Below are 18,443 nucleotides of genomic sequence, written 5' to 3'. Positions count from 1 at the left end.
TGTGTGCCAGGCAGGCACTGTGCCGACTGAGCTATCCCAAACCTGTTGCTTTCTTTATTGGTGTTGAGCTTTTTTTTTTTTAAAGATTTATTTATTTATTATTTACACAGCGTTCTGTCTGCATGTATGCCTATACACCAGAAGAGGGCACCAGATTTCATTATAGATGGTTGTGAGCCACCATGTGGTTGCTGGGAATTGAACTCAGGACCTTTGGATTAGCAGCAAGTGATCTTAACCTCTTAGCCATCTCTTCAGCCCCGGTGGTGTTGAGCTTTAACCAGGGCCTCCCATGTGCCAGACAGCTATCACTGAGCATCTGAATATCTATAATGTTTAATTAACAGGAATAGTCTGAGGTTTTCCTTTTCTAAGAAGGTTTGGATTAAACAAATACTTGTAATTAAAAAAAAAATTTCACAATAATAGTGTATGAGAATTTATGTTAACTGTGGAAGGTCTAATGTGTTTTTGCCTAAGAATATCTTTGTAAATTGATGTTCTCATTACTATGTAATGAAGTTTATGAACTTCATTTTTAATAAGGTCAGGTAAGGTTGACCATCAGGGTTTTTCCCTATAAAGATATAGAAATTTATTATGATCGATAAGGTTTTCTCTGAAGTGAAAGTACAATTACAAACATGTTGGTTTATATACATACGTACATACATACATGTTGTATGCTTTATATCAGCAGAAAGAACATGGATAACTGCTTTTAGATAACTGACTGAATTTTATCTAATCAATAATATTTCCTTGAAATTAAGAGTATTTTCAGAAGAAGTTTATTTTGTCTTTACAAAATTTATTATGGAATCACAAATTTTACTAGAAGCAGACTTATAGGAAAATAGTACTTTCATTTCAGCATGTTACTATGACTTTCTAATGCATGCATAAACTTAATATGAGTTCTATTTTGCTTTCTGATAAAATATTTAACATATTAAGCATGACTGAAAGTAATATTTATTTTTAAAATAAAAAGGCTGATTTTTGTAGGACTAACCTGTAAGAAAATTATTGCTGGTTTGATTACATTGACTGGATGTAGTCTTACTTTTTCTTGTTGAGTAAGAGCTCTATAGGCTTTTTGTTTTGTTTTGTTTTTGAGACAAGGTCTTACCCTGTAGCCTTTTTCTGGCCCGGAACTCACTATAAACCAAGCTGTCCTTGAACTCACAGAGATCCACCTGCTTGTACTTCCTGAATGCTGAGATTAAAGGCATGTGCTACCACCCTGGCCATATATAAAACAAGGAAAAATTGGAATTTTCAAGCAATAGTTGACATTTTCAAGAAATAGAATAACGTTTTGAGTATATGAAGAGGTATTAAACACTTGTCATTTTGGGAAGTCTTTTCTGCAAAAATTTGGTAAAGACATGGAAGTGGATTTGGTAGAAAGAAGGAACTTCATAACACACTGATTTAATTCAAAGACTATATACTAAAATATTAAGAGTTTATCGTGGAGTAAACCTTGACATTATATAGTTTGAAGAATTTAGCCTTAAGACTAATTTTGCAGTAGAAACATACAAGAAATTTTATTCTGATTTAATTTTCACGCAGTGCCTTAAAGGTAATACATTACTGCTGTCTTAAGGATTATTGTTTTGAGAATAGATTTTACTCTAATGATAACTTCATTTCCAGAATGCACAGGTTCAAAATTCTTCCTGCAAAGTAATTTGAGTTTCTATTATGGGCATTTAAAGAAGTGGATTATTAAATTTGCCTTCAGTGAGGCAAATGTCTGTATTCTTAAAATCTCAAGTGAGAGTTGTTTCTAGATTAAGTGATGACAGTTTAATATAACTGTTATGTAAGTGCCTAGTGGTCCACCCTTCATTTCTCGTGAACTCCTTTAGTGGTCCAGCAATTTTAAAAACATCATAGAACCTGTATCCTGTTTGGACTTACCTGAAGTCTGTAAAGGATAATCCCGGAAGGAAGTGTCTTTCAATTTACAACAGTAATCCAGGCATCGCTGAAATGCTTTTGTATAAGAGTGTAGTCCTTTATCTGCACTGTCTCTTAATATCAGTGCATAGAATTTTTTTTTTATCTATCAGGTGGTTGTTTTCATTTGTGGCTTTGTTCATGGGATAGAGAATCAAGTTAAAGACTTAACAGAAAGTTGTTACCTCACTTAAATTATTTGGAAAATGCTTGGAAAACATGTTTAGTCATAATTTGCTTACTGACCATTTTATTTCCTCAGAGTATTTCACCTGGTGTGTGGCATTTAAAGGACATAATTTCTTCACTAAGTTAAATAACATTTTCAGATAATCTTTGTACAGTCTGTTTTGTCTTTGGTATTTACAAGTTTACCGTTGTGAAATATCATGTACCTAATCATTTTAAGAGAATCTAACTAGCAGATTAAGTAACCTGGTTACTAGAAGTACTTATGAGACAGTAACAACTATATTGATACGTATTTTATAGATAGTGTTAAATTGAGGTAACTTTAAAAGTTCAAGTAAAATTATAGTTTATAATACATGAGAAATTAAAAGCTTAAGGTTTAATGTTTGGCATGAGTTTTTAATTTAAAAAGTATCTTGTGTAACCGCTCTGCTCAGATGTGTGTCTGTGCCACCGTCAGCCTGCTGCTCTCTGGGAAGTCAGGAGAGGCAGTGGGTTCCCTGGAACTGGAGTTATAGACGTAGCTGTTTGCCACCATACGGGTACTGGGGACTGAAGCCTGGTCTTCTGCAAGAGTAACTGCTTTTAACTTCAGAACCATCTCTTCATCCCTTGCATGAAGTTTTTTAAAATAATAATTTTTCTCCTACCTTCCTTCTTTCTCTCTTTTCTTTCTGTTTTGTTGTGTTTCCCCGAGTCTAGTCTCAGGGATGTGTCTAGTATACACATAATACATCTACCATTGTAATTCTGAATTCATTAAAATTATATTTGATGAATGGCTAGAAGCAAATTCCTGTTTTGTAGTCTATACTGATATGACTAGATCCAGTCACCAATATTCATTCATTCATTGCTTTCTAACATGTAGGGAGGAGGTCCACTCACATATAAACTTAGTTATGGTCGTTAAAATGGAGTGGGGAAAGGCTTTTGTTTTTAGACCGTGTCTTTGGACATAAATTACCGCTAACAGGCTGAATAAGAAGAGAGCTAGCTTAGGATAGTGGTATATGCCTTTAATCTTAGTACTGGGGAGATGGAATCAAGTTCAAGGCCAGCCTGGTGTACATAGCAAGTTCCAGGCCAGAGAGAGCTAAATAATGAGATCCTGTCTTTAAAAAGAAAGAAACAAAAAGGACACAAACAAATGAGTTTTTTTTTTCTTATTGTTTTGCTGTTATGTTGGTTTTAAGAAAGGGCCTCTGATTATAAGTTTTTCTCAGCCTATGGAAGCTGTATGTAATTCATACAAGTACACTGTGGTTGTTAACAAAAATTATGTAGTAAGTCATTTTGTTCAAGGCATCTTAAATTGATATTAGATAAATTTTAATTTTGTTAGTGACAAGGTCTTGCTATGCAACTGCTCTTGAACTTGTAATTCTCCTTTCTGAGCCTTGCTGCATCCTGGGATTGCAGGCCTTTGTCTTCTTGCTTGGCTCTTATTGATAACTTTTCTTCTTAATTTTTTGTTTAATTAATTAATTTATATTTAAGACATGGTCTCCTATAATGCAGGTTGCCTGAACTTACTGTATAGCCAAGGATAATTTTGAACTCCTGTTACTCTTGGCTACACCTTTCGAGTTCTGTATCATCATACCAGGTCTTAAGTCTCATTTTTAGTATGAAGTTAACTTTACCTAATGGCAGTTATATTATAGTCATAGGAAAAATGTAGGCTTCTTGCTATCTTCGTTTGTATATAATAAAAAATTGCAGGCAAACTACCTTATCAAAAGGCAGTCTCCTAAAAGTATTATATTTTATTTAGTTTTGCTTTTTTATCTTTTAAAAATAATTTAAATAATGCATGGGAATAGTGAGAACATTTTGTGTTATGCCACATGTCAGAAAGTACAGTATCAAAAATAGTTCTCCCAAATTTATTAAACTTACATGTTTAATAAATATATTTTATTAATTTGTTTTATAAAATTCTTCTTAGATTCTTCTCAACTCTCTTCAGAAATGACAGATGTCTTTAATCATAGTATAGACAAGAAGTGTGTTGGTTTATTTAGAAGGTATATGAATTTATAAATATAGATAACATTGAAAATGACTTCATTTGTGTGCCTTTGAAGGAGTCTTAATTTCTGTTCTTCCTTTGAAGTTTAGGGAAGTTTGAGCCAGTAGCCGACTAGAGCACTGATCATAGAGTAGATGGTCTTACTGCTGTATTAGGTCACCACAGCATTACACAGAATTTGTCATAAAGAACCAAGGAATGGCCTTCATGAATTATGTTCTTATTTCTACTAGAACCTTCAAGATTTGAGAAGAATGTTATTGAATTGCTGTTCTTATTTTATTGCATTTTCTTTATATCCTTTATACATCTGTGCATCTGGAGTGTAACTGATAGATTAAATAAAAAGTTTGAAAAAGAAATGTTTCTTGTTACTCTACTGAGGACTCTGTTGTAATGTTAGTCAGTTCTTACCAGTTAATTCACATGAGGTATTCCTTAGTCAAGAAATCATCTTTCTAAAGTAAATAAGTAAATTAATTAATTAAAAGAAATCATCTTTCTGCAATAAAATTAGCAGTGTTATAATTTATAGTTAGAATAATGGATTTTACACAGAATTTTTAGGATGATTTTCAGTTTGGAATTGGTATATTGAAAGAGGTAAAATACTACTGTAAACATAAAAGTCTGTTCCTTTAAACTATGTGCTCTATTGGAATCATGTTAAAGAGTCAGGGTCTGGAAGACAGCTCAGCGGTTGGGAGCATTGACTGCTCTTTCAGAGGTTCCAAATTCAATTCCCAGCAACCACATGGCTGCTCACAACCATCTATAATGGAATCTGATGACCTCTCCTGTCTGAGGCCCTCTTGTCATGTAGGCATTTATGCAGACAGATTACTCACGTAAAATACCTAAGTAAATAAACCGTTTTAAAAATCAAGGAGTATTTAGGAAAATGGAAACGTGTAGACCATGTCTATTTAAAAGAATGAACCAAAATGTTGAATGTATGAATCTTAGCAAGGAGGTAGACTGGAGAGGTGGTTACACTCATATGTGATACTGATACGTATACTCTGGTATATATAGTGTATGCTTTAGTCCGCTTCTGCAGATGTGGGCCCTTGAAGCAGATAGCAACCTCTTCAAATGCCCCATTCCTATATTTTTAGGTTTCTTTAAGTATCTCTATAAATGATGCTGAATTATCTTTTGATTTAGTTCATATGAATCAGCACTTTGTAGATAATGCTGAAGTATTAGGCTGTCATTTTCTTTTGACCAACATTTTAGGTATTCTGAGTATCTTGAAGGACTTTGCTCCCTTTACGTCTTTGATCTCTTCATTGTGATACTTGGAACTCTTTTTTTCTGTCATAGGTAACTTTTTTCTGAACAAAATGACTGATTGTTTTTCAGTATGATGGAAAGACAGTGTTATTCCTAAAACTATTTCCATGGTCAGAGCTTTATGAAGTTTAAAATGTTAATTGAGATGAATAGAATGGAAAAAGTTTAGAGCAGACTTGGCCATTTTTATTTCAAAAGCATAATTCGTAAGCGTATTACATATTGCTGAATTTATATTTAGCCCCCTTTTATTAAAATAGCTTTATGATGTTATTTGGAAGAAAAATACATTCACACAGCTTTTTATATTTAAGGCTGCTTTTCTAGAGACAGCCCTCCCCCCTTTGGTTTTTTCGAGACAGGATTGCTCTGTGTAGCCTTGGCTGTCCTGTATTCACTTTGTAAACCAGGCTGGCCTTGAACTCACCTGCCTCTGCCTCCCCAAGTGCTGGGATTACAGGTGTGTCCCACGACACCTGCTGACATAATTCTCTTTTAAGAGATCCTTTGGCTGCTTTCTTATTTATTCAGATGGTTCTGGATTTTTTTTTTTCTTTGATGGTAAAGAAAAAACAAGATAAGTATTCTCAAGCATCTTTGCCACTTAAAAATAAAAATTTGTATTTTAGTATTCCAGAATGTAGAACAACTAGTATTTTTTAAAGTAGGTTCTTCTAAACTTCAGTCTCCTTCCTATATCTTGAATTCTGTCCCTTTCCTTTGGTTCCTCAAGCCTACACCTGTTCTCTTACTCGCCACCATGTACACATACATGTTTTACTTTCTGAGGTCCCTTGGCTAGATGGTTCCTCAGAGCCTTCCTTTCAGACTAGCCTCTTTGGTATTTCATTATCTGAGTGGAGGATGGGCTTAGTGATGTCTGCCCCTCCACACGCCTGATGTTCTAAGGGCACTGAGTATAGACCTTTGATGGGGAAAAGGGGCCTACTTGAGGTTCTGTAACAGCAGCAGGACAGACAGACATTTTGTCTGGGCTTTGTTGTATTACTATAGTCATAGAAATAGAGTCAAAGGAATAAACCGTATTTGGTGCATTGCTCAACATTTCCCTGGCTGTAAGTCAAAGTAGATGAAGAGTGATGTTCTAGGTAGGGTACATGCAGAAGCCCTAGTCTAGATGTCGTTGGCCTTTATGATTAGAGACTGAGATGTAAGTTAGAAGTACTCTGTAGGCAGGAATGATGGTAAGTGTGGACCAATCCAAAATGATCATTAGTTTTGAGATGCTTTTATAAGAATACTTACAAACTAACATTTCACTTCTGTCTCTTGGTTTTTCTTTTGAGTGTTTTTGAAATATGCTCTTCCTCTTTAGCTAATTAGGGTTAGTGTGGAACTTGCTGCGTAGTCTAGGCTGGCCATGAACTCATAAACCTGTGTTAGTTCCCTAGGTACCGAGATTAGAGAATAAAACCTGCATTAATGATGACTTTGTTTAACTTAATCTTAGCTAGACACTTAGCAAATTGGATTTGTATATACCCAAAATAAGGGCAGCTGAGACATTGCTATTTTCCCCAAGCTTCTTGCATATGAGCTGTGTACTGCAGAGGGTACATGGAAAAAGAAACAGACAGATGAAGTGGGATAGCTCCTTCCAACAGAAATGTGGGCCAGTAAGCCAGTGGTTTTTTTTGTTTGTTCGTTTGTTAGTTTTGTTTTGAGACAGGTTCTCACTGTGTGGCCATGGCTGACCTAGGACAGACATGCAGACCAACGTCTTGCACTCACAGAGAGGTTGTTTGTCTCTGCCTCCCAAGGGCTGGGATTAAAGACACACCACACCATGCCTAACAGCCCATATATATTTTTTTAAACGGTTGTGTCAGTGTTGTCTTTTTTTTTTTTATAAAGTGTGTTGTGTGTGGTGTGTATATGGGTATGACCCCATGTGTGTTCATGTATGTGCATGTGTATGGAGGCCAGAGGACAACCTATGTGGGCATGTTCAGGAATACCATTCACTTCATGAAAGTTTGGGTTGCTCATTGCTTCTGGAACACAGCAGTTAGTCTAGGCTGGCCACTATGTTTTATGTAGGTTCTGAGGGGTTGAATTCAGGTCCTGGTGCTTCTAAGGCAAGCACTTCAGTGACTAAGCCAGCCCTCAGCACCTATTAGCTCTCCCTTAAAATTCAGAGTCACCTATGAAGAAAAATGCGTAATGTAATATCAGTTCTAACAGCTGAGAGAGGAGGGAAGGCTTCAACTTTTGTAGCCACATTCAAAATCTCAAGACTCACTCGCAAGAGTCTTTAATAGTTCTATCTAGTAGGGACTTTCAGCTGTACATAAAGAAGCTGGGTGTGGGAAGTTGCCCAGGCAATTTTGCTAGACCCTGTCTCAAAATTTTAAAAGGCTGTGAGTAGTGCCTAGTGTTCATGAGACCCTGCGTTTTTCAGTACTTGAGAAAAGGGGATGGGAAAGCCATTAAACTGTGTGATTACCTTGTATTGCTATAAAGTGGTATGCTTCTGGTTTCTAGATTGAAACAAAAATTCATTATGGCTAAAGCACAGTAAAATATTTTGGGTTTTTTTTTGTGTGTCATTTTGGTTTTTGTCCATAAAACACACTTGAAGAAGGAACTAATTTTATTAAACATTAAATATCAATAATGAAGAAGGTTGAAGATCATAAAGAGTAAACTTCCATTCATTAGGAATGAGTAGCAATACAGGTTCACCAACATTTGTATTTGTTAGGGTAGATCTGCCTGGAAGATGGCTCACCTAGTAATGTGTTCACAGCATAAACATGAGGACCTGAGTCCAGTTCTAGAACCCATGTAAATACCAGGGATAGCACTGTAGGTTTCTGATTCCACCACTGGCAAGAGCAGGATCTCTGGAGCTTGTTAGCCAGGTGGCCCTACTCAGAGCATTATAGGACAGTGACAGTTTCAAAACAACAGCAAAAGGTGAATGGTACCTGAGAAAGGATACTCAAGGTTGGTACATTCACATCCATGATGATAGACAGACACACACACACACACACACACAGGAGAGAGAGATTGATTTGATTAGAACCTATGAGCTTAGTACAGAAGTAGCACAGTGTATTGTGTTGTTGGGGACACAGGACCTTGTGCGTGCTAGGCAGGTATTTGACAACTGAGCTACCTCCCCAGCCTTGTGGTGATGTTCTGATATAAAGGTAATTTTAGATTTCTTAATTTTAAGACTTTTCTTCTTTTATAATTGTAACAAATTATAAAACATTCAAAATATTTCTTTTAACTGGACATAGAGGTATATGTCTGTAATTGTGGCACCTAGGGTGATTCCCTGTCAGGGTCCTCTCAAAAAAGCAATCAGTGAAGGGAAATGGCACACAGATAAACCACACACTGATGTTCTTAACTAATCGTATTCAATTTACATTTATAAGGACGTGCTTTTATTAATTGTACAAAAGCTAGCAAATTTATTACTGTGTGCTAATTTTTACAGGTATGATGGGTCTTAGTTGGCAGATGGCAGACTGCAATTTGGGTAGCCGTTTGTTGCAGTATGGAATAGGCTTATGTTAATAATTGAAGTTTAAATTGTTAGTGTTTCCATGTATGCCTACTTGAAGGGAGTATTTTGGTGTTTTTGAAAGATAAAACAATTTATTAGTAGGTATTCAGTTCTCACAGTATATAGGAATAATCAAGAGAGTAAGAAGAATATCCCCATTTATTCTGTACAGTCATGAGCAGATAGCATTAGATCTTTCTGTTAACACACTGAATTTTCATAAAAAAGCAAATAAAGGCTTGTTAAATAGTTCAGTGCTGCTAAGGGTGCTTTCTGCCATGCCTGACCTGTGTTTGATCCTTAGAACCCACATGGTGGAAGGAGAAAACTGATTCCTGCAAGTTGTCTTCTGGCCTGCCCATGCAAATGGGTGCTCTCATTCAAGGAAGCACACGCTTGTACAGACACACACATATATAAACACACTCACTCACTCACTCACTTCCACAGTAAATGTAAAAATAATCAACTGAAAAAATGAAATTCTGTGCAGCCAGAATCACACTTTAAAATACCATCACAAATTGTCACCATTATTTAGCCAATATTACATACCATTTCAGAGATAAAACCCTGAAGCCAGTACCTTACCCTTAGTCTTGGCTTACTAATGACAGGTGTAAGAGGACCTTGGAATACAGGATCCTTAATAGTGCTTTCTCACTGAAAGTCAGAGTTGGAAAAGTACTTGATTAAAGTTTGTATAGTTCTGAATTGCTATTGTTTGAATTCATTGGAAATGAAAAATGACAGTGATCATAATATAACTGTTAAGAATAATTAAAATATAAAACTATTGCTGTCTTTGTTTATGATAAATACTAAACTTAAGCTAAGTTATAAGGTATGCGGTTTGGAAATATGGAAGATACAAGAATGAAGCCAGATAACAAGTTTATGCTTGTATTTTCTACTGATGAAGACTTTCAGACAAGTTATTCCCATGGGTAGGTGATGTGACTCTGCATGTATACATACATTTATACTTATTTGCATGATGACACATGTAGGAGTAGTACAATTTTGACTTGACTGGTGGCCTGTTTCCTCAATTTGGGGCAAAGGTGGGGAATGCATGGATAAATGGCTCTGAATTGGTATTGGTTATATACATTTTAGAATAATCAGTAAATAATGCATTGCAAACATCTGGTGAAAACCACAAAGCTCTTTCAAAAATAGAACCTATGGTCACATAGTCAATATTGTACTTGGCCCCTTACCTTCTGTGCCTAAGTATTTGGACATCACACAGTATCATGATTCCATAATAATCATTTTGAACTCTGACGAAAATTCTTTAGAAAGATGCACTTTTCTTTTTTTTTAAGAAAAAAAAAAAAAAAAACTTCAAACATGAGCAAATTTTGCTGTTTGAACTAAAATCCATTACCATCTTGTTAAATCTTAAGGGCTTTGATGAACTTGATTTACCCCTGTAAGGGAACTGGAAATAATTTTAAATAGTAACTAAAATTGCCATGATCGTCAGAATTTCATATTGTGATGTGTTTGTCCTTTTTATAGTGGCATCTGACAACTTATTTGCTTTTATGTTTGATAACTTTTTGTTAAAAAGAAAGTTGCCACATAAGATATGAGATAAATACCTCATGTATTCTGTGTTTGTTTAGTGATAGTTTATACAATGGATGTACCTATTGAAACAAATGGCCTTCATTGTATGAATTTTTGGAGTCACTGATACATATATTTATAGTCAAGAGTGTCATAAATAGGTTTTGATACTTATTTGTTGGGTGATGTTAAAAGCCTATATGAAAATAGTTTGCTTGCTCTTCATAGCTAGCTATTGGAAAGGACCCAGCATTCCCTTTAGCTCTGTTGTACAGTTGGGGTACAGGGATTCCCTGAAGGAAAACTGTTTCAAAATACTTTTGCTACAGTGTTAAGAAGAGGGTAGCAATACCATTTAAAGCATGTGTTCATTTTGTAAGCATGAATATTGGGCTATTGTAGCATGAATTACTGTAGTATAATCACTGTGGTACTCACCTGCAGTTAATGATATGATTTGGGGCTGGGAGCATGTTCTTATTTTTCTAATAAGAACTTTCTCAACTTCCTGTAAAATCTACTTACAAGGTTGCTATCTTTAATTGAATGAGCTTATCTTTCTCAGGGAAACAAAAATATAAACATCCCATATCCGTTAATAAAATATCCAAAGCAAAATCCTGAGACTGGGTTTTGTGGTATTGTCTTTTTGTTGTGAAGTGTGTAACACCCTTGTTACTGTAAAAGGGCCTTGCTGGAGGCAAATAAGTTAGTGGAACAGAGCTCTCGTGCCAACTTTGTCTAGTAACAAAATATACATGTAATTTTCCTCTCCAAGTCTACTAGGGACTTACTAGCTACCAAAAGAACTAGATCATTTTTCTAAAAACAGCAAGTTAGATTTCAACAGTTTACTGCAGCACCCCTCCCCCTCCCATTCTTTGTGGAGTCATTGCCTGTTCTGAAAATGTTACTCTTTAGGAATAATTCAGTGTTACATTGTTCAGTATAGTCTTGTCTTCTGTTCTTTGTAGTTATGCCCTTTCCTCTTTCTAAAACGTGTCCCTCGTCTTTGTAAACTTGAGTTATCTTTTCTACTTCAGCATCATTTTCAGAATACTAGATGCATAAAGTGAGCTCTAATTGGATGCAGGGATAGTTAAGGCAGCTGACATTTAGTGGTTGTTTATCAGTTGGGAGAGGTATTTCTTACCCCACAAGCTAGATACAAGTATACATTTTTTTTCCTCCCTAGATGGACCTCCAGTTGTAGCTCATTATGATATGTCTGACACCAGCTCTGACCCAGAAGTGATAAATGTGGACAATTTATTGGCGGCTGCAGTAGTTCAAGAGCACAGTAATTCAGTAGGCGGCCAGAACACAGGAGCTACCTGGAGGACCAGCGAGCTTCTAGAGGCAGGTTGGTCTCCCCTACCCCTTTCTCTAATGACATACTGTGCATGAGTCCTGCCTTTCTTCTGGTAGTAGACCCTGCTGAGGAGAGCAGGTTGTACACATTCGTCTGGCATTGAATGATTGTGACTATCCAGGCTGCCCTGTATAACAGAAGATTTGAGTAGCATGTCATTTTATATCTCAATCATAAGGAAGCAAATAAAAAAATATAAATGTAGGCATTAGTAAGTTTCAGGAGGTGTACTCTTGGACTAAAAGTGCTTTTATGAAAAAGCCACTAAGATGTCCTCCTTGGCCAGTTCTTTCCTTGCCTTAACTCTGGCTAGCCGCCTTGCAGCTCAGGAGGGGTGCGGGTGCCCTCTGCGTGTCCTTCTTCCTCTGCAGTGCTGTCCTTGTTTCCTCTGTGGCTCTGTCCCTGTTAGCTCCTCCCCCAGAAGCTCTCTCTCCCCTTTTCTAAAGCCTTTCTTTCACTTTCTGCCTCCAGCATTTCAGGGAGAGTCTCCTTTTTTGTGTCCAGTTGTTTTAGGTCTCTAACGTTCTTAAGGTGATACTTAGAAAGAACCTCACTCCCTATGTGAAACCTTCTTAGTGTGCCTTCAGCTCCTTCTCAAATAGTCCGCAGTCTTTCTCAATATTCTTTGTAATTTGAACCTTTTTTTAAAGTAAAGGATTAGGATTAGTCCTTAAATTAAAGGAGAAGAAACCTTAAGTAAAAAAACTTCTTATGCAGTATATGCTTTCTTTGTTGCTTTCAAAGGATCATGTTTATTGTTTTATTGCACTGGTCTGGTAGTTTAATCATTAGCCACAGTATTACTTTTACGGGAAGTTTTATATTTCAATATTAATCTTCTGCATTAAAAATTCAGGTTCTTGTCCTGAATTCTTTCCCTGAACCATCTTTGATTAACACTGAAGAAGAATAACTTAGTAACCTTATCATTAACTTTTTGAATTTGATTTGGAAATTGGATATAGTTTTGATCTTGGATCAGTTAGTTGCTTTTCTTTTGGATTTTCATTTTTGCGTGTATATACTCATGTGCCCAACAAGAGTCTTTTAAGCAATATTAGTATTCTATATCAGTATTTTGAAAAGAAGTAATATTTTGAAACGAAACATACTGGCCACGTTTGTATAACATGTTTCTAAACTGTGTGCTTTAGTTTGTTCTGTGTACTACACTTTTTTATTATTCTTATCCATGGTCAAAGAAGTAATCTATTCCATCTCCATTTTATTTACCTGCTTTCCTGATTATGTCATTTCACATAGACCACTTTCTAATAAATTCTTAGGGGGTAAAGATGAACAATTTCCAGTATGTTGTTTTTTAAAAAGAAAAATTAGCCAAGTTTGGTGGCACACACCTTTAATCGCAGCACTCTGGAGGCAAAGGCAGGAGGATCCCTTGAGTTTGAGGCCAGCCTGGTCTACATAGTGAGTTTCAGGAAAGCCAGGGCCACAAAGAGAAACCCTGCCTTGTAAACCTAAAACTAAACCAAACCAAATAAAAAAACCAAAGAAATTAATTAAATCTTCAAATTGTGTGTGAGTGTGCATGTGTGTGCATGCTTGCTTGTCTGGAGATGCTGTGTGTGTGCATGCGTTATCCATATAGGCCAGAATAGGTTGTCATTTCTGGAACTGGAGTCACAGGTGGCTGTGAGGCACTGTGTCAGTGTCAGGAGCTGTATCGGTTCTCTGCAAGAACAGCAGATGCTCTTAGTAAGCATTGCACCATCTCTTGAGCCTGCGCTATTCATTTTATTTTATGTGTATGGATATCTTCCCTGCATGTATATGTATGTACCACTTGCATGCTTCATGCCAAAAGATGGCATCAGGTTGGAACTGTTGTTATAGATGGTTGTGGCCCACCATGTGGGTGCTGGGAATCAAACTAGGATCCTCTGGAAGAGGAACCAGTGCTGTTAACCTTGGAACCATCTCTCTAGCCCATATATTTTTTTTTTTCCTTTCTTTTTAGAGGCAGGACTTCTCTACTAGCCCTGGCTGTTGAACTCACAGAGATCTGCCTGCTTCTGCCTCCCGAATGCTGAGATTAAATGTGTGTGTTACCATGCCCAGCTTCCCATACAATTCTTAATTATAGAGAATTCTTTTTAGTATGTTGACTCATAGAATTGTTAGTGGTTTTTTGTTGTTGTTGTTTCGTTTGTTTTGTTTTTTTTGGTCTACAGAAAACCTAGCAGTTTCAATCTAGGATAGTATTTACATTTTCAGATTTAGGTATAGTCATTTTTTAGTGTGTCTGTGGAAGATTTGTTCTCACATCTCTCGATTATAAAACAAAACCCCATGGTGGCTGGGCCTGTAATCCCACCACTTGGCAGGCAGAAATAGGAAAGTCACTTTGAGGTTAAGGCCAAGATGGGCTATATGGTAAATTCAGGTTAACTTGGGGTACAGTGAGATTCCGGAGGGGGGGAAATACAAGTCAATAGGAAAGAACCAGTTCGTAGTATTGTATTTGCATATAACGTACACACATTTTTTACTTTCAGTCATCCTTGGATTACTTAGAAGCCCTCACCATTGCACTCTATGTCATTTGGGGGAATGCCTGCAAAAAAGACTGCATGTTCAGTTCAAGTGCAGTTTTTCCCCTCAGTATTTTCCATTCATAATTGGTAGAAATTCTGGATGTGGAGCCATGGGTATGGAGGGCTCACTAAATTTTGGCTTGTTTATTCAAAACATCATGATTGTTGTGCACCCACTGTTACCCTTCTTAAGAAGTAAAGCATGCTGGCAGTGTGTGAGGAGGGAAACACCAGTGGCTTCCGCTCTGCTGCTTTCCCCTCCCCTCAAAGCTGTCCTAAATCTGGTGTTTAATGTTTGCCATTTTTTAAAAATTTCTTAATATACTTAGTTTGTTAATTAGTAATTAGTTCAAACATACCTACTTTAGAATTATTGTCCAATTGCAGACAATCATTTGTAATTTTGTTTCTTAGTTAAACATTTTATGAGCCTTGTGCTTGCCACGCATGAGTTTGTTTCAGTGTTGGGTTTTTTATTTTTCATTGTTGCTAGTATTCTTTATGAGTATATGCAACTCACTCTCTTAATGCTTAGGGTGTTGTCTTACATGATGCTGCTGTTCACATTTTTTATATGTGTGCGTATAATTTGTTCAAATACTGGGCCATAAATTATGGTAGGTTAATCTTTAGAATACAATTGCTGCTATTCAGTAGCTTCCATGATATTTTTTTTCTTTTTTTTTCCAAATCAAGACAATCTATGACAGTTTTATTGAGCATTTTAGTTTATGAGATAAAAGGAGAAGCAGTTCTTCTTAATAATTTACATAGCTATAGTAAAATGTCTCAGCCTTAAAGGGACTTACAGGGGACTATTTCTCAGAAATTGAGATCAAATAAACAAGCCTTGACTTATTCAGTTGTCTCTTCCCTTTCAATAGTAACAAGCACTAATTAGTCACATCAAGTTTTATTGTTGCGGATGTCTCATCTGAAGCACTGGTTTCAGTCAATGTCTACTAATTCTACTTCAGAAATGAGGTTGGTATTTGGTGGGATTTTGGCCTCAGGCTGTCCTTTCCATAGGCCCGTTCTGACTCCATCTCCAGTTGAGCCTTCTCTCCTTTCCATAGTCAGGAGCACCTCATTCCATCCTGATAACCTTGCCTACTCTGACCTCAAAACTTAGACTTGGCATTTTTCTTCTTCTTTGAACTTGTTTGAATATTGGAATAAAAACAGTTCCATCTGGGAGTGTCCCTGTATAACAGCAGTGGGCCCCACCCTTTTTAAATATACAGTATTTTGCCTGCAGTGCAGGCCAGAAGAGGGCATCGGATTTCATTATAGATGGTTATAAGTTACCATGTGGTTGCTGGAATTTTCTCTAGCCCTTTATCTCCCGTTTTTAGGACAGATTTTATGTATTTCTTGGAACCTCATCAAGAGTCTCTTCAGACTTGGTTTCTTTGGGTTTATCATCATTAAGCTTCATGTTTTTCACTTGCTCAGACACTTAGAATTTCAGTACCCTTGAAACACTCTCAAAAAGATTTTTATAGTCAGTAACTAAATGGTCTTTATTAGGAGTCTTAGCTACATTTTTTATGTTTCCCAGTAATTTATGTTCTGCAAGAAACATAATTCTGAACCATGATCCTGCAGAAACTTGATAATGTCCTTCTTGGGCCGCTGTCGACTGCTCTCTGGTCCATGCACGCTGTATAACAGCCACCGCCGTTTCCCCCCACAGCCTCTGCTTCCATGACACTTTCTTGTGAAGCAGTTTAGTCTCTTTCAAAGTCATTTTTCTGTAGATCTGTCAATGTAGATATGTGAATAATAAATAAAATTGAGTGTTACATTTTTAACATGGTAGGGATCCATTATATGGTTCTAAATATTATGGTGTTATTATAAAATATTAATAGAAGTCATGATTGTCAGTTTAGTTTTGGACCTTTCTCTGTTTTGAGTTTGAATGTAAGTTAAATGTTCTATGGTTAATCTGTTGTTCCTATTTCACAGATTAAGAATTTCTAGCTAATTGAACAGACTATTCAAATGTTCACTTTAGTAGTGGAATCTCAGTTTAGGGACATGTGAGTAACCACTGATGATAGAGTAGCTATCCTCCTTCTCAAAGCAATTAGATGATGCTCTTGTTTTAAATATTTAGCATTCCTAAATCAGTCAGTCAGTCAATCAGTCAACCAGTCAATCAGTATATAAATGGGAGGTAGGGGCAGGCAGGTATCTGTGATACTGTCTGACTTCAGTCTCCCAGTTATCCCTGATTGGTTAATAAAGTTGCTGACAGCCTGGGTTGGGCAGAAGAGAAGCAGGCAAAGTGGTTTGATTTGTTACAGTCTCTGGCATCCTCTCTGATCAGCCTTTCTAGGACAGGGGTCACAGACATTTATCAGCACTCCAACTTTGCACTAAGAGTGTTTCTATACTCGTTACTATTCCCTTGTTGGTTGGCCCCCAGGACCCCCTGGCTAGTGTTCCTGGCTGCTGAATATATAGCTGTTCAGCTGTATTCACCTGGTGTAATCTAGTTAGCCTATGTCTACATTGCCTAACCTCGCTGCAGATAGTTTCATAGTTGGATTAAGGGTCACTTTATTTCCATAATCTGTAATTTCATCTTGACTCAGGTTGTCCTTTCCTTAGTATTTTTCTTTCTTTTCTCAGAATCACTGCATTATTTTTCTAACTCCACTTTTAGCTTTCTTGTCCACATCCAGTGAAGATCATTTCAGCTGCCTACCATTGCTCTAACTCTTCCTTTTCCCCTAAATATAACCTGGTCTACCCTGTCTTGTTCTTTGGCACTTTTTTTTTTTGTTCTGTCAACAATCTTTTAGACCTTCAAGGACAACAAAGTGTTCCCTGTGGTACTTCCCTCTCACTTGTGTCCCATCTTTCCTAGGAGCTCAGCTTCCCTGATCAAATTTAAGTCTGGGGAATGTACCTGTTCTGTGTTTCTATGCACTACTTGGTATATAGCGTGAGCTGGCTTCCAGGTGCTAGGATTACAGATATGTGCCATTACTCATACTTCCAGGTTGTCCCTGCCACCCTCAGAGCACTTTTGAGCTGTAGGTAATGTACTGTTTTTTAGTACCTCTGAATGTGTTGTCGATTTGTTGAGAATAGTGCCTGTGTCTTGTAGTTTTCCTACCACCTAGTATAATGTATACTATGTCACAAGTAATGTATTTATTATAGGAACAGGCAGATAATCAAACAGCAAAATCCACTTGAGTTATTGACGATAGACTTGTTGAAATTCGAGGAGAATGTTCTTCCTCTGCAGTACAGCTGGGGCAGTGTGTGTAGTGACAGCCGGAACTAAAGCAGCAAGCCACAAGTGGATAAAGCACTTGTCATAGCAAGGCATTAGACAGAATAAGGATCTAGGCAGACCAGCTCTAGACTTAGCCAAATCCTATTTAAAACATCATCCTACGTGTAACAAAACGGTGCTGTGTGGTGAATATTTGTACGTTTAGGCTTCAAAGGTTAGGACCTACTGCCATTGCCACCGTATGAAATCCAAACCATGTTACAGACCATGTAGACTGTGATACAGTCTGTTACCAGTTGTTTCTAGTCATTAAATATATATTTATTTATATGTATGCAGACACACGTTACAGTGCACAGGTGGAGGTATTTGAATGTTGTTCTGTCCTCCCACTGTTGAGGTCCTAGGGATCCAACTCGGGTAGTCAGACTTGTCCACAGCACCTTTACCCACTGACCCACCTCACCAACCTCTAAACATGCCAATCTTCTCTTTTCTCATGTACGTCTCTTTCTTTCCTTCTTTCTTTCTCTTTCTTCCTTCCTTCCTTTCTTTTTCCTTCCTTCCTTCCTTCCTTCCTTCCTTCCTTCCTTCCTTCCTTCCTTCCTTCCTTCCTTCCTTCCTTCCTTCCTTCTCTCCCTTTC

The 18,443-nt window shown here is 36.9% G+C and overlaps 1 protein-coding gene and 1 pseudogene across 3 annotated transcripts in view; one reads left to right on the top strand and one right to left on the bottom strand.

Annotated features, from left to right (window-relative positions):
* Ark2n (arkadia (RNF111) N-terminal like PKA signaling regulator 2N) overlaps positions 1–18,443 on the top strand; it is an 86,611-nt gene that overhangs the window by 49,345 nt on the left and 18,823 nt on the right. For 2 of the 3 annotated variants that reach the window (XM_055622541.1, XM_055622540.1), the window contains exon 3: positions 11,812–11,979. The exons of the other annotated variant lie outside the window; for it this stretch is intronic. In XM_055622541.1, coding sequence (XP_055478516.1) covers positions 11,812–11,979 — 168 coding nt within the window. The remainder of the gene's footprint in view (positions 1–11,811; positions 11,980–18,443) is intronic. 3 annotated transcript variants of the gene reach the window in all.
* LOC129688051 (peptidyl-prolyl cis-trans isomerase FKBP3-like) lies at positions 15,492–16,293 on the bottom strand (annotated as a pseudogene).

Source organism: Psammomys obesus, unplaced genomic scaffold (assembly GCF_907164565.1).
Source record: "Psammomys obesus unplaced genomic scaffold, mPsaObe1.curated_primary_1811, whole genome shotgun sequence".
NCBI lineage: Eukaryota > Metazoa > Chordata > Mammalia > Rodentia > Muridae > Psammomys > Psammomys obesus.
The sequence above is the reverse complement of the archived record's forward strand: the minus strand, read 5'-3'. Positions and strand labels throughout refer to the sequence as shown.